General features: G+C 31.3%; 4 protein-coding genes and 1 long non-coding RNA gene across 10 annotated transcripts in view; 2 read left to right on the top strand and 3 right to left on the bottom strand.

The window, feature by feature from the left end:
- Positions 1 to 28: 28 nt before the first annotated feature.
- LOC141527032 (smad nuclear-interacting protein 1) lies at positions 29 to 1,601 on the bottom strand. Of its 3 annotated transcripts, none has more exons than XR_012479122.1 (3): positions 504 to 1,601; positions 310 to 359; positions 29 to 216 (listed from the first exon to the last, which is right to left on the bottom strand). XR_012479122.1 is itself a non-coding variant. In XM_074242275.1 (2 exons), exon 1 carries the CDS (start codon positions 1,392 to 1,394, stop codon positions 504 to 506), a length of 891 nt encoding a protein of 296 aa, XP_074098376.1. In that variant the 5' UTR covers positions 1,395 to 1,600; the 3' UTR covers positions 29 to 359. The 3 variants fall into 3 exon arrangements, 1 of the variants encoding a protein (XP_074098376.1); XR_012479121.1 differs by having other exon boundaries at positions 286 to 359; positions 504 to 1,600; XM_074242275.1 differs by having other exon boundaries at positions 29 to 359; positions 504 to 1,600.
- A 792-nt stretch (positions 1,602 to 2,393) lies between these two features.
- Vlet (COMM domain containing 10 protein valette) overlaps positions 2,394 to 14,719 on the top strand; it is a 154,030-nt gene continuing 141,704 nt past the window's right edge. The window contains exons 1-4 of one of the 2 annotated variants that reach the window (XM_074242276.1): positions 2,394 to 2,559; positions 2,625 to 2,985; positions 3,200 to 3,400; positions 4,983 to 5,121. In XM_074242276.1, coding sequence (XP_074098377.1) covers positions 2,537 to 2,559; positions 2,625 to 2,985; positions 3,200 to 3,397 — 582 coding nt within the window. In that variant the 5' untranslated portion in view covers positions 2,394 to 2,536 and the 3' untranslated portion in view covers positions 3,398 to 3,400; positions 4,983 to 5,121. Of the gene's footprint in view, positions 2,560 to 2,624; positions 2,986 to 3,199; positions 3,401 to 4,982; positions 5,122 to 14,719 lie in introns of those variants that run through there. The other variant, XM_074242277.1, reaches the window with a different exon arrangement.
- LOC141527034 (uncharacterized) lies at positions 3,411 to 9,515 on the bottom strand. Its single transcript, XM_074242278.1, has 9 exons — positions 9,376 to 9,515; positions 7,095 to 7,664; positions 6,455 to 6,778; positions 6,029 to 6,328; positions 5,631 to 5,933; positions 5,103 to 5,405; positions 4,038 to 4,182; positions 3,808 to 3,968; positions 3,411 to 3,734 (listed from the first exon to the last, which is right to left on the bottom strand). The coding sequence occupies exons 1-9, from the start codon at positions 9,437 to 9,439 to the stop codon at positions 3,448 to 3,450; spliced, it is 2,457 nt and encodes an 818-aa protein (XP_074098379.1). The 5' UTR covers positions 9,440 to 9,515; the 3' UTR covers positions 3,411 to 3,447.
- Positions 7,672 to 14,414, top strand: LOC141527031 (ankyrin repeat domain-containing protein 16). Of its 3 annotated transcripts, none has more exons than XM_074242273.1 (5): positions 7,672 to 9,180; positions 11,343 to 11,417; positions 13,265 to 13,487; positions 13,554 to 13,817; positions 13,998 to 14,414. In XM_074242273.1, the coding sequence occupies exons 2-5, from the start codon at positions 11,367 to 11,369 to the stop codon at positions 14,354 to 14,356; spliced, it is 897 nt and encodes a 298-aa protein (XP_074098374.1). In that variant the 5' UTR covers positions 7,672 to 9,180; positions 11,343 to 11,366; the 3' UTR covers positions 14,357 to 14,414. The 3 variants fall into 3 exon arrangements, with proteins under 3 accessions (XP_074098374.1, XP_074098375.1, XP_074098373.1); XM_074242274.1 differs by lacking the exon at positions 7,672 to 9,180 and adding an exon at positions 9,782 to 9,871; XM_074242272.1 differs by lacking the exons at positions 7,672 to 9,180; positions 11,343 to 11,417 and having other exon boundaries at positions 13,181 to 13,487.
- Positions 10,424 to 12,532, bottom strand: LOC141527035 (uncharacterized). The gene is made up of 3 exons (XR_012479123.1): positions 12,394 to 12,532; positions 11,259 to 12,314; positions 10,424 to 11,150 (listed from the first exon to the last, which is right to left on the bottom strand). It is a non-coding gene; the product is annotated as an uncharacterized LOC141527035 (long non-coding RNA).

Below are 14,719 nucleotides of genomic sequence, written 5' to 3'. Positions count from 1 at the left end.
TAAAGTGATTAAATAAAACAAACATTAATTCTTTTTACAATTATTATTACTAATGGTAATTAAACTATTAATTATATAAGCAATTTAATAAATCGTAAATTTACAATTATTACTTACTAATAACAATGGAAAAAAAAAAAATATAACTCAAACACTCTTAAATGTAGATGCGAAATTTGATTTACAATTATCTGATCCCACTAATTAATCTTAATTCTGAAAATTACGAAGTAATATTAATAATTATTAACAACAATAATTGGTAATATTAAATTAGATCGTTACCAGGTACTTTAACATTCGACCTACATAGTCTAAGTAAAATTGAAAGAGTATAACGATCACACGTCCATAGGAATCTGAAAAAAAAATTTTATTAATCATTAATTCTTGAAAAATAAAATTATCAATTATTTTTAGTTCAATTAATTATTAATTACAACCTGGCAACCTTGCAATCACTTTAAATTTAAATAATACAGAAAATAAAAATGAAATAATACCTAAGTGTCATTAGGAACATCAACACCATCATCATCATCCTCGTCATCCTTACTGTGTTCATGCAACAAGACATACTCCCTGGAGCTGAATCCAAACTTGATAACATCCCTCTCGAGAAGCTCGTGAAATCTCTTGGCTTCGAGCTTGACATTATTGACAGTGGTGCCATTAGCAGACTCGAGGTCGATGAGGTAAGGCCTGACCCGCTTGCCAAACTTGCCATCCTCTCTCTCATAGGAAACGAGACGATACTGAAGAGCAGCATGCTGCTTGGAACAAGACGGATGATCCAGAGGAATGTCAGCGACCTTTCTGTCTCTGCCTAGCAGGTAAGCAGACTGACGATGGACAGGAATAAAAGGAAGCGCCTTCTCGCCTTTAAACGGGTATAACCTCCAACGACGTTTAGGCTTCTTGGCGTCGTCAGGCTCTGCATATTTGATGACGACTCCGTTGATGGTGTTCACGTCCTCGGTCAGCTTCCCGGACAATTCAAAGTTTGGCTTTTCCTTCTCGACTGGCTTGGGCTTCTCCTCGTCTTTGGGTCGAGATCGGCCCCAGTCTGGAGAAGACTCTCTCTTGACCCTCTGATTACCAGCATCTTCGTCGTGGTTGGAGAATCTGTCGTGGTTTCGCTCACGTCTGTCATTCCTCCGGTTGTCGAACCTGGAACCTCTCCTCTCGTCGCGTTGTCGCGAACGACTGCGCTCTCTAGGTCGCTGACGTTCTCTAGGAGGTGATCTGTCGTCGTTGTTCCGGTTATTGTCATGTCTATCATTTTTTTCGTGATACCTGTCTTTGTTGCTGCGCTCGCGACGATTATTCTGCTCGTAGTCGTCCCGTGAATCTCTCCTGCGAGGTCTGTCACGGTGCTGACCGTGTCCTGACATTCTTATTATTATGTTTGGTTATTTTTTTTTATAATTAACACTACTTACTGTGCACTATCAACTTTTATTATTTTTCTGGAGCTATTTATTTATGACTCTTGAATTTATAAGTCACTGGTAAGGTTAACTCACTAAATTTATTTACACTTAATATATTTTGGAGGTGTGTTTTGTTGTGCCGATTGATGATTCAGAAAGAAACCATATGATCGCTTTTAGGCATAGATAGTTTATGACAATTTCGTTCAGAGTGACACGAAAATGAAACAGTTGGTAAAATGGAGAGGTGGGAAAATACTGACAGCGTTAAAATGGCGGCTGCTGTTATAGCGCCAAAAAATAATAATAGTAAAAAAAAAAAATTATTTTTGCAAAATAAATTAATTGCTGATGATTTTTAGGTGTCAAAAAAATATTATAAACAATAAAATTGTAAAAATAGGCATATTATAACTCACCAAGCTGAAAAAATAATCAACTGGAATGCACAAGTTGGCTATCTGCAAGCACTTACAGAAAAAAAAACTTTTTAACTAGTTTCTTTACACTTTTTATTGAAATTTATAATTAATCACTGAATTTACTTGGAAATTAATTGATTTTTTAATTAATTAATCACTATTACACATTTTACGCACTAAAAATCAGAGCACTTTGCACTGTTTTGTTGTAGTTTCAAGCGAAGCTTCTAATTCCGGCCGTAACTGATTTTAGAATGCGCATGTGTAGAAATCGAATCTTGAAATTCAAATTTATTGAATTAAGTAAATAAAAAAGACATATTTCTGTTTTTTTGTTTATAAAAAAAAAAAAAATTATTAATTCAAAAATAATTATGATTAATTTATTTTTGCTAAATAATCTTAAAAAATTAATTCATTTTAATTACTTTTTATCAGAAACTAAAATACCGGTCCTGAATTTTTAGTTTCTTTTTTTAACGATAGGTAGCGCGCCAAAAAATTTCATAGAGGTTTTATCAACAAATACTGTGTTTACTTTTTTTTATTTTTCTGTCAGTTTCAGTAATAATTCTAAATTAAAATTAAAATAATAATAATATTGTTATCAATTTATTATTTTTAAAATAAATTTCGCGTAAAACTATCACTTGGATAATTAAATCTGTCAATTTCATCAAAATGTGGATTACACTAACTCCAAGGTATTGTTTATAATTATCAAAAACTCTAATTTAATTAGATTACTGACTTATTTTTATTTTTTTAGGCTAAAAAAAGGCTTAGAAATAGTAGAACAGCTGGAAAACACAAAATTCCGTCAGCTGGTAAGCCATATCTGTCAAGGACTTCACTCAGGAAGTGACAAAATTTTTAGCGAAGATGAAGAGGAAAAACTTATGCTGTCTCTTAATTTAAAAAAAGAAAATCTGAGTTTATTGCTTGACACAATAACTTTTGTTTATACTCAAGCCGGGTTCAGTATGGTCGAGTCGGCTGAGATGGAAAGTTTTATGAAATCATGCTTTGGAATTTCCGACGACAAAATCTCGATATTTGTCAACACTTGGACAACTTATTCCCAGCAAATAATTGAAGTGTTGCGTCGTAAATCTGTATTTCCTAATCAAGTAAATTTTTTTTCTAAAATTTCATAAAGTTAGCAGTCACTCAATCAATTTTATTTTTTTTTTTAACAAACAAATTCATTCCAAAAAATTATTTTAAAAAATTTGCATTTTTAATTTTTTTAAATTTCTGTCAATTTTTTTTTCTAATTTTTATGATACAAAATTTTTCTAAATTATCAAATATCTTCTATAGTTATTATAAAAATTTTTGCAGGTCCACGATATCAATTGGAGTTTCAACATCCAAGCATTTTCTCCAGTCCACGCTGCTGACAATAAACCAGTCTTATTATTGCAATTGAACACAACCGGAAAATCCAAACCTCTTACAGTAGAAATGGACAAGTCAAGCTTATCAGACTTGTACGAAAATTTAGAAAAAATTCAACGCCAGCTCGACGCTCTCAATTAATCGGTGAGTTATTTTTATCATTTTTTATTATTCATTGCAAATGATACAGTTTATCTCGGGTGCTGATATTTATCAGCATTTCTCAAAAACGTCGAGTTCCTTGACAAAACCGAATTACTCGACGAATGAACAGATAATCTAGTATCCGACAATTCTAGATCCACTGAGTCCTTTCTGTCCTCTCGATTTTTCTCTCTAAGCGGCGCAGTTTCAAAAATCCTCGTCGATTCCATTGTAAATAGCCTCGCTCTCCAAACAATTAATACCACCGCCAGAATCATGAGAAAGAGAACAAAAGTCGTCGCTGCGCCGACTATCCATCCCAGCCGTTGGTCCTCTAAAACATTCCAAACTCGATCCTAAAACCCGAACAAATATTAGCTAATTCCGGCAAAAAATAAATTACATACCTGTGTATTTAATGACCAGCGTCAGCGAAGAATTTCCCAACACAAAGTTGCCTTTATCTGTCTTAATAATAAATTTACAAGTCCACAGTCCCAGATCATTGACATCCGGCTTAAACTGTATCGTACAAATTCCTGAAGTATGATTCATTAGTACGCCTTGCCTATTTGTTTTCAATTTTTTAAATAATTTATTAATTTATACCAGTAGTCATATTTAAATTATTAGTCACCTTAATTTATGGGTCACATTTGTTCGCTTTTTATCTTTTAAATCGTGAGCCCATTGGCATGTAGTGTCTGAAGGCAGAGGGTAAAGTTTGCAACCCAGAGTAACAATTTCATGGGTGTTTGTTGTAATTACAACTCTTACTGGCTCTAAAATTTAAAATCCTTTTTTTTTATAAAATATATCAGGTAAAAGACCCAGTTATTGAGACTTGCAATTTTATTCTAATTAAAAAATTATATTTATTAATTTATTAGAGGTGTTTTTTTTTATTTTATTAAAATAAAATTGCAAGTGTCAATAACTGGATCTTTTACTTTAAATTAAATTAATTTTTTTATTTTAATAAAGTTTCATACCTCAGAGTGCTTGAAATTTGAAAGTGGTAACTCAAGACGTGCAAGTGCGTATGAAGCGTAGTAAGTGCCACTTGTATTGATAAATTAATAAAATTGACGTGGTTTAAAAAATATTTAAAATATTCTTTATTAAAAATTCGGTTTTTATTAATACTTTTATAATAATAACAACTTAATAATATTTTATTGCACTAAAATTTACTTATTTGAATGATTATTGATAAATAAATTAATTAAGGCACATTGTTGATGAAAGTGATTAAATTTGAGAATTTAAATTTGTACATTTTTTTAAAATTAGCCTCTTACTTTATTTAAATAAATAAAAATTCCTAGAGAATATAATTGATCGCTTACACTACCTTAAATTAATTAATTTATTTAATTAAAGTCTGATAAAAATATTAAGCAAAAAGTCATGCACATACAATTAACCATATATTAATATTTTAAATTAATCTCGGGAATTACAATAATAATAAATGATAAATGCAATTAAATAGTAATTAAATAAAATAATTAATATAATAAAATATCTTTGAGCGTTTTGTTCATGATTAAGTACAAGTTTTAATGACTTATGACTATAGTGTACTTCCACCACCAACCAGCAGCAGAAATAGTCTTGAACCGATGCGATGACAGTTGAGTACGGATCGGAGGGTAAATGACAGTCGCTTTCGTTTATGGTAATGATTTATCATTGATACCTGGTTCGAGGAGGCTCAGCTTTGCCGGCGGAGCGTTCATGTAAGTCTCGGTCCCGTGAACTTTTACACCGCAGGTCCACAGGCCCTCTTGCTCGGCCAACGCGTGGCTCAATCTTACGCTGCAGTCGCGACCCGCGGGGACTACTGGCTTGAATTGTTTTACTACCACCGTTGTGTTGGAATTCACCGGCGTTAATGACCATCTGCACTGTTCCACCAGGGATGAAGTTACACATCGCAAGTAAACGCTGCTGCCAGATGAAATTTGGATGTCTTGCAATAGCTCAGAAAATTCAACTTTTTCTGGAAAAAAAATTTTTTTTTTTTTTAATTATATTAACTTTAATTATATTTTATAATATTAAATTATTATAAAACAAATTAATTAATTAAAATTACTAGAGCAAATTTTTTTTATAATAAATTTTTTAATAAAAAAAATATATGCAAGAAAATAATAAGTCAAAAAAATTTTTTATTGTAGATTATATATTGTCCTTAATAATTTAGATTATCAATAAAAATTACCTTGTTTGTAAACAATAACTTCAGCATAGGGTGAAGAAAGAATGACATTATTAGGAGCGATGGCCTGGCAAGCCCAGTACCCTTGATCTTCCAGGCGAATAGCTTTTAAATTAAGACTGCAATTAGTTCCCAGGCTCCCGTAACTGGGGAAAGAATCCTTAGCGACAACTTCGCCGTCATCATTCAGCGACTTCCACAACCAGGTGCATTTTTCGACGCGAGTATTCGCGACGCACTTGAGCAGCTGATGGCTCGAGACCGCAACCGACATATTTTCCGGCGCTTCAGTGAAATTTATCTTTGCTGGAACGGAAAAATAGTAAGCCGGTCATTTACCTCACCTCAATTAGAGATTGTTTTGTATTTTTTACTATAAAAAAATGAAATAAAACAATTACCAGAAGGCAAAAGTGTGAATTTAGCAGGAGCAGCCTCGTGAAGCCGCCCGTGGGATGTTAATCTTACGGCACAAGTCCAAAGACCCTCCTCCTCCTCGAGTACATTTTTAAATCTTACTGAACAGTCATGCTTGTTATCGTCATTTGGCACAAAATTTTTTATGACCATGGGCTCTTTACTGGAATTGAGGGGTTTCCAAGACCACTCGCATTGTACGACCGGTTTGTTCACCTGGCATCTGAGCAGGGCAGATTCCCCTAAGGCTGTCTGGATACCTCGCGAAAGCTGTATGAATTCCACTGGAATTTACAAGCAAATTCCATAAATAGCTCAAGTCTTGTCAAGTATTGTGAACACATCCCGATTATTTCATTTCGATCCCATACAATAACAAAAATATACAATAAATGTATTATCAAACCTACCTTCCGACAGCAACAGCTTTATCGGTCTGTTAACCACAAAGCTGCTGGAGTTCTGAGCGCTGTTACTCAGAACCCCGCAGGTCCACAGTCCCTCTTTCTCTGGCAGCGCCGAAGGGAACTTTATGGTGCAGTCGGTGTTGTTTGCGCCGAAAGACGGGAACTTCTTCACTTCAATGTTCCAAAGTTCGGTCTGGTTCGCCAGCCGCCAGGACCACTGACATTCTGAAACCGGGCTCAAGGTTCGGCAGGGAATTTCGAACGGCGACGAAGGCGCTGCTTCGATTGCGTCATCCGACTCCAAAAATGTTATCGGGTCTTCTGTAACTATTTTTATTTATTTTAAATTGCGTAATTAATTAATCACTGATATTACTGACTTTTTTGATAAGCTCATCCCGATGTTATACTCATCGAGAGCTTTCATGAGAGTACCCACATGCATTTTTCATATATTTTTCATATATAATATATATAAATATATGAAAAATTGATGTGGGTACTCAAATGAAAGCTCTTGATGAGTGTAACATCGGGATGAGCTTACATCTTTAAAAATGTCAATAGTTCACGAGATACAAGGTATCTAGAATTGTTATAAAATTTTTTATAATTAAAATTAAAAATGAGAATAAATACCAACCAGGTGTATGAGCGACAATGCTCAATTTAGCGGGCAAAGTACTGACAAAAGAGGTATTAACGGTAGTGCGTGCAGCGCAGGTCCAATATCCAACCTGTTCATATTTGTAATTTTTAAATCTGACCGAACAGTCATTACTATTATTACCGAAAGCCGGAAATTGTTTAACCGGCAATGACTGAGTGTTGGCCTCTGTCGGCGGGGAAAAAACAGCTTCTGTCGAAACCTGTAGAATTTCACGAGTCGTCTCGTTGGAATTCGAAGGGTTGATGTCCGGAAGAGGTAGATTTACCGGTGGCAGAGGCTGCCAGGACCACTGGCAATCAACGACTGGATGGGCCGTTCGACATGCTAATAACACAGACGTTCCCAGTGCGGTCTCCGTGTGCTGAGGAACGTCGACAAAAATCACCGAACTCGCGCTGTTATTATCCTCGTAATTATTAGCATCTTGCTGAGATTCAAATTGGGACTCTGGAGAAAATTCGGGCCTCTCCGTGTCTAAGGTGACAACCGCCGGTGTCGTGCTGCCGGGTATCGATGCATTTGTCAAGGCTTCGGTCGCTCTTCCTACCGGCAGTAAACATTCTCTTACAATTACAATTGCAATTAAAATTGGAGTAATTTTTTTTTATGCTAATAATCTTCCACAGGAAGTTTCTCGGTGTCACGTAGGCCGCCGTATTTTATTGCAGCCTACATTTAATTACACTGTGCTTTACTTTCTATGTTACCCACCTAGTTATATGACCTATTGATATACAATTCATTCATAAATTTTTTATTTTTTATTCGATAAAAAAATTTTCTGACAAAATTCCTAAAAATAATTTTCTTGATTTAAAATTTTTTTTTCTTCAAGAATCAAGTTAATTTTTTTTTTTTTAATATATTAATTCAAATTTTTTACGAATAATTTTTATTTTATTAAAAAACTGGATTTTGTATTATGATCCGGAATTAGTCGATTAATTTATAAACAGAGGATTTAAATGTATCTGATAAATTGAGGACTGGAATTTTTAAAATACTTTGCAACTGGTTGTTGCACTACAAATATATATAATTTTTGTTATTTACATAAATCTCTAGGTCACGGTTTGTGATTGTAAAAGTTCGCTAACTTGTTTCTTGGTTTATAGTACATGCTCGGGATTTATCGAGTGTCAATGCCATGGTACAGAAAATCTAGAATTTTTGAGCTTGTCTCAAGCGAAAGTGAATCATTTACTTTTTATTTCTGTGAAGTAAACAATTATGAAATTTATCAATTTTTTACTAAAAAGAAAATTAAATTTGTTGAAAAATTGCGATATTAATTTTTAGCGTAAATGCTTATTACACGTGTTGTAATTTGAGATAAAAAAAAAATAGATTTTAAAATACTTGTCATAAAGAATGTGCGGAACTATGAATAATATTCATAAAAATTACTATCGTTTTTTATCATTATGCATTGTAAAATATAAATAAAATTTCTTGCAATATTACGTTTTTTAAAATTACTCAGAATATTAACATTAAAGTAAATTATTTTTGACTTGGCTTAAATATTTTTACCGTAAAAATAATTAACTGGATTGAAACAATGAAAAGCAAATTTTTGGTTGTAAAAAATTGTATAATGATATATTTGTATTAGATTGCATAATAATTTATACAAACTATTAAGTATAGATCAATTTAAAATTCCAAGTCTCTTCGAGAATGTACTAGCGTGCATCCTGTATTACGTAAAAAATAAATTAGTAGTTTTAACTCAAGTAACTTAATAACAATATAAATGCCCATTGTAACTTGGCATTGGAGGAATATTAAATATATATTTTTATCCAGTTCATTTGATTTAAAAAAAAAATTTTTTCAAATGACTCATTATTAGTATAATTACAATCATCAGCCGTGAAATATCACTAGCGTAATTAAAAAGACATTAGTGCGTCAAAGTAAATGATACTTTAATGGAAACGGCTCGTTAAAATTCGAAATAAATAAGTAATATTTACTTAAATAATGATTTATTCTATTCCGAGGATTGTGAGTGCGTCAATGTAAGAAAAATATCATCTTAACAATAAACATTTACGTACGTACTAAAATAATCGAGTTAACAAACACCTTTATTGTAAATTTAAATTGACAAGTTGACAATTAAATCGTATGAACGATTATCCTATATAACAATTAAATAATAAAACAAATATAGTAGAAAAAAATAACAAAAAAAAAATCTGATGAAACATTACAAGTTATATCGTTATTAAAACAATTATCAACTTACCGTATGTTAAATGAATATTTATAATTATCAAAACGATAAAAAAATTTTTGAATAACATTTCCATTCGTTATCTTAATCAAAACTTGTGGTGATTAAGACCACGTGTAGCCGACACTTAGTCGTTTTCGATCGATGCTGGGTCGTAGAAGGTCATCCACACAGATTTTCATTCACTTGAATTATATTTTCGATTTTATATGTATTTATTATTGATTGAGAATTATTTTAGATTTTAATTAAAATAACTTGTCACTAGTCATAATCATTTAAAAACGTCATTATTAAAAATGCTGGTTAATAAGATGGCAAAATAAATTAATTTTTCACTTTTAACTGAAAAGTAAAAGTCAACACCCTAAAACAGATAATTACCGAGCTTATTGTATCGTGAGGAACAAGTGTATTTAAAACAATGAGTTAGAACAAATGATCTCGGTTGCGCCGGTAAATAAAACGAAATCGTGCGGAACGTGTTCTGGCTGGTAATGGACTGTGAGTGAGTATATTTGCCGTCGTCCCAGGTCCCAGGTATCCGTTCTCCACTTCCTCTTCTCTACTACCTCTTCTGCTTCTTCTTCTTCTTCTTCTTCGTGGTCTTGCTCTTGGTTCTCTTCTACTATTTTCCTTTAAAGTCTTCTCCTCGCCTCACGTTTTGTTCATTCCTTTGTCTTTTCCTTACACTTGTATTTATTTCACCTTCAACCATCTCTTACTCGACTTACATTACTCTGTATTGTTCTTGTACTGTCATTATTATTATTATTATTATTATTATTATTATTATTATTATTATTATTATTATTATTATTATTATTATTATTATTATTATTATTATTATTATTATAATCGGGAATATCGATATCGATAGGATGATGCATGTCGGCTTGTCGCGTGATAGTTAATCATATTTCAGTCTTTACACATCACTTCACACTTTCCCTTTTTCTTTTTTTTTTTATCTAATTATCATTTGTCAATAATTAACTACAATTTTGAATTATTAAATTAATATTTGTATTTTTATTTTGCTGTAAATTATTTTTTTTTAAGGCAATTTCTTTGTACTTGACATTGAAAATTATTTATGGCTAAATAAAATTATAAATATTAATTTAATAATTCAAAATGTCAAAATTTATCATATATTAAATAATATCAAGCTTAATGGAAAAAAAAAATTATTTAAAATTTTTATATTTATGCACAACAATATCTCAGTACATTAATTTTTACTCTAAAAATTTTAATCAAAATGTAGCTTAAAAAAAATAAAATCTGATAAAAATAATAAAAGCTTGGTAGTCACGTAAATGCTACTTGGTTACGACAATGTTGTTGACGTCTTGGTTGTCTTGATAATCGCAAGGTAGCGTAAACATATCGTCGGAATGGTTATAGATCCCGAAGTAAAGCTCAGTACGGGACTGCGCACTCTCATTCGTCGATCAGAGATGGCTAAGTACCTCAAACCTCAATACAGTAGACCTCATTCCTCTGTCTGATTTAATTTAATTTCTTCCATGTAATGTACTACCGACTAGCATACACCATACAGCATGTACCATGTACCACGTATAGTACTTGTGGGGGGCTTGAGGAATTCGCTCGAGGTATTCGATCGGTATTCCGATCGTAATAGCCAGCCGGGAGATATATCCGCGGCGATTCTGGTGGATCTAAGCTATTTTCTTCTTTCTTTTATTCGGGTTCAACATCTCCTTCTCTCTAATATTTTTTCCCACTTCTAGACATCTTCAGTCTCTCCCTCTCTCAATCTGCAATTAACATTTTTTTTTTACCTCAACTTTAATTAATTAATTCATTGATTAATTCATTCATAAATAAATACACAATAATTATGATTAAAAATTAAAAATACTTACTGATACTGTTTTCATCAGATTTTTATTTCTTCCGGGAGTTTGATTTATTATTTATATATAATATATCGCAGGTACTTTATTTAGGTACGACGGGTTGCATTCCAAGTTATGTGTGACTCATTCGACGGTAATTCCACCATCTCATCCTTGTTCTGTTCCGTAAGCAGTTTAATTTTTTTGCCGAGTATTTATGTAATAAAAAATATTTTTTACTCACATTTAAGTAAATAAATTTATTTTTGTCAATGCAATACGTCCGATTTAACATTGTTGGTCATATAATGTCATTGATAATTATCAATTAAAATTGGTCATTGATTTATCCGATTCCGGCAGCCTTATCCTTACTATATCCGCAACCTCAAGTTTCAATATTTCTTTTGGTAATCATAATCATAATTAAAATTATAATTACAATTTAAACTACTATTATCATTATTTTCATTACAATTATAATTATTATTATTATTATTAATCATTAACCATAGTAATGTTTAGTTTTACGAAGGGTATATGTTGAAAGCGTTTTTGTTTAAATATTCGTAGCACGGTATAATGCGCGTTCGTTAAAATGACAAGGACGTTTAATACTCACTGTCGTTTAGATTACATTTTACGTTGGAACATTTTTTTTAACCTTGTTACTCCTTGAACTGTGAATTTTTGATTTATTATCTTTTTATTATCATTATTATTACATCGAAAAAAACAATAACAGTCAATAATAACAAGTAAAATGACAATTTGAGTAAATACTTTGTTTTTTACCGAAATATCGGTAATTTTATAAATAATTAATAAGGAGATAAAATTTTTTTTCTCGGGAAAAAAAAACAACGGAAAATTTTTATAATTATTGGCACTAGTTATTTTTATTACTGTCATTACTATTACACAATAATTATATTGTTAAATCTCATCATCATTCTTGTATACGGATGTCGATTGTAATTACCGGCAAAATCGATAACGATTTATTTTCATGACTTCGATTCTGTCTATCGCGATAATAATTTATCCTTCGCGAAGAATAGTTTCGTCAGTGATCGGTGACATCTATGACATCGTTGAAGGTTCTTTATAAATATATATACATAATATTTATAAAATATATCAACGATAGATCGATACTCACTCGTAATTAATTATTAATTATAAAACTTCAAAGCGGGCATGTTTAAATTACATTAAAAAAAAATCGATAGATTATTTTAAAACGAATATTTATACTTCCGTAAAATTATGTATTGGTACCAGGCACCAAGTACTATTATCGATCGTCTATGTTTCATTAAATTTAAATTTACAATATATATTTGATAAAATTAAATAGGTTACTAATAAGTTATTATTATTAGATATTTAAATTTATCTGAACAAAGAAAATGTCGAGTTGTTTAAATATAAATGTCGAGATAATTGATGAGCTGGCAAACGAAATGAATCACTTTATGAGAAATTGAAAAAATATGCTGGCTATTGACAATAAATTATTGCTTTATGATGACGATATTAATAACAGTACTCTAGTAGGTACAATGATATTTTAATTAAATATACACTTTCTAAGATCGGGATGATATCGGTATTTTTTTTGTCGGCTGACTCACTGATTTTTAATGAGTAAATCGGATATGACCTTATCTTACAAATATTTCAATACTATATTTATTTCTTTAAAGAATATTTTTTTTTCTTTCATACAAAAATGCTAATTTTATTTGAATTTATCGGGAGGAAAAAAATTTAGCCAAAAATTTGAGTTTTGTAATACAGATGGCGAGAGTATTGATTTATTCTCGCAGGTGGAAAGGTACCGACGGAGTATAAGTAAGTTTCAATGGTTTGTTTACATCGTAAATAATTTTGTAGCTCTTAAATTAAATAATATTAAAATAATTAATTGTAATTGATAATTAATAATGATTGACGCATTAATTTCAAAAGAATTTTTGCATCTAACACAAAAAGGCGATTTTCAAAAATTAAAAAACTTTGTTGAGGAGCACAAAATTACTGATTGGACGGTATTCCGGCATGAAGTTTCGGGAGATACAGCTTTGCACGTATCAGCGCGGGAAGGGAATTTGGAAATTGTTCTATTTTTATGCAATGGCTTTTCAAAACCGGAATTTAAAACAGATGTCGCTAATAAAGACATGAAGCGACCATTGCACGAAGCCGCGCAATTTGCAAGACCAAAAGTTATTGAATTTTTACTTTCTCAAGGTAAGTGCTTTAATTTTTTACAATTAAAAAGGGCATTTAATCAAAAATTTTGAGGATTCTTTTTAGGAGCGACGGTGGATGCATTGAAACGCGCTGATTGGACGCCTCTGATGTTAGCTTGCACCAAAAATACTCCAGAAGCTTTTAATTCTGCAAAAATTTTAATAAAAAATCGCGCCAATTTAGAACTGCGGAATAAAGATGGCTGGAATTGCTTGCACATAGCTTGTCGCTCGGGTAATATCGACATCATCCAGTTGATATTGTCTGAGATGAAGCCCTTGATCGATTCTGCTAGCAAAAATGGACGGACTGCTTTGCACATTGCTGGTATGGTGATTTTAATTTTTGAAATTAATTTCATCTGAAAATTTTTTATTGAAAAAAAAATTTGACAATGTTTTAAAAATATTTTTTTACTTAATAGTCTTTCTTGATTAAAAAATCCAAAAAATTATCAAATTATCTGCTAATTTTATCATCTAACTCCTAATTTAAATACTTTGATAGCATTTCACGGATTTTCCGAGGCTGTAGAGATATTAGCAGCAGCTTCAAAAGAATTGCTCACCAAACCAGACTATTCTGGGCTTTTACCACTCCATGAATCTGTAAAAAGTAAAAATTTTGAAGTTTTCAATCGTTTGCTTAAATTGGGCTGCGATATTAATTCAATAGACTCAATTCGACAAACTGCGCTTCATATCGCAGCTTCTATTGGAAATGTACCCGTTATCGAGTATATATTGCAAAACAATCTCATAGAAATAGACCGACAAGATGGCTTCCAAACAACGCCACTACTGGCGGCCGAGCGCAACAAAATGGAAGATGCTGTAAACTGTTTAAAAAAACACATGAAACAATGATTAGATGTGATAATAATGAAATGTAATGATAAATTATAAATAAATTTTATTTTTTTTATTATTTTTGTTTACTCGTAAGTCGATAGATATACAATAATTATTTGGGCATTTTTAGTTATTTTTTATTTCATCGCATCATTTATATTTACATTCCTATTATGTCAAGACTTAAATTTTAATTCTACACATTTTTGTGTGTTTATATAATATGTATTGATTATATATATGAATTAATATATATACTTATATAAATATGTATATATATTTATTTATATATATACATGTAAATGTGTTGTCACATTAATTGTTTTATAATGGTCAATTAATTAAACTAATCTTTTTATTTCTTCCTCTCACTTAAGA

Source organism: Cotesia typhae, unplaced genomic scaffold (assembly GCF_013202065.1).
Source record: "Cotesia typhae breed Kobodo isofemale line unplaced genomic scaffold, CoteBio_Ctyphae contig_4, whole genome shotgun sequence".
Taxonomy (NCBI): domain Eukaryota; kingdom Metazoa; phylum Arthropoda; class Insecta; order Hymenoptera; family Braconidae; genus Cotesia; species Cotesia typhae.
The sequence above is the reverse complement of the archived record's forward strand: the minus strand, read 5'-3'. Positions and strand labels throughout refer to the sequence as shown.

Coding starts and splice junctions, on each gene's coding strand:
- LOC141527032 (XM_074242275.1), bottom strand. CDS start 1,394: ATGTCAGGACACGGTCAGCACCGTGACAGACCTCGCAGGAGAGATTCA.
- LOC141527034 (XM_074242278.1), bottom strand. CDS start 9,439: ATGGAAATGTTATTCAAAAATTTTTTTATCGTTTTGATAATTATAAAT. Junction 6,329..6,454: donor AAAGCTGTTGCTGTCGGAAG/GTAGGTTTGATA, acceptor TGTAAATTCCAG/TGGAATTCATACAGCTTTCG. Junction 3,969..4,037: donor AATGTGACCCATAAATTAAG/GTGACTAATAAT, acceptor GAAAACAAATAG/GCAAGGCGTACTAATGAATC.
- LOC141527031 (XM_074242272.1), top strand. CDS start 13,181: ATGATTGACGCATTAATTTCAAAAGAATTTTTGCATCTAACACAAAAA. Junction 13,488..13,553: donor TGAATTTTTACTTTCTCAAG/GTAAGTGCTTTA, acceptor GATTCTTTTTAG/GAGCGACGGTGGATGCATTG. Junction 13,818..13,997: donor GACTGCTTTGCACATTGCTG/GTATGGTGATTT, acceptor ATACTTTGATAG/CATTTCACGGATTTTCCGAG.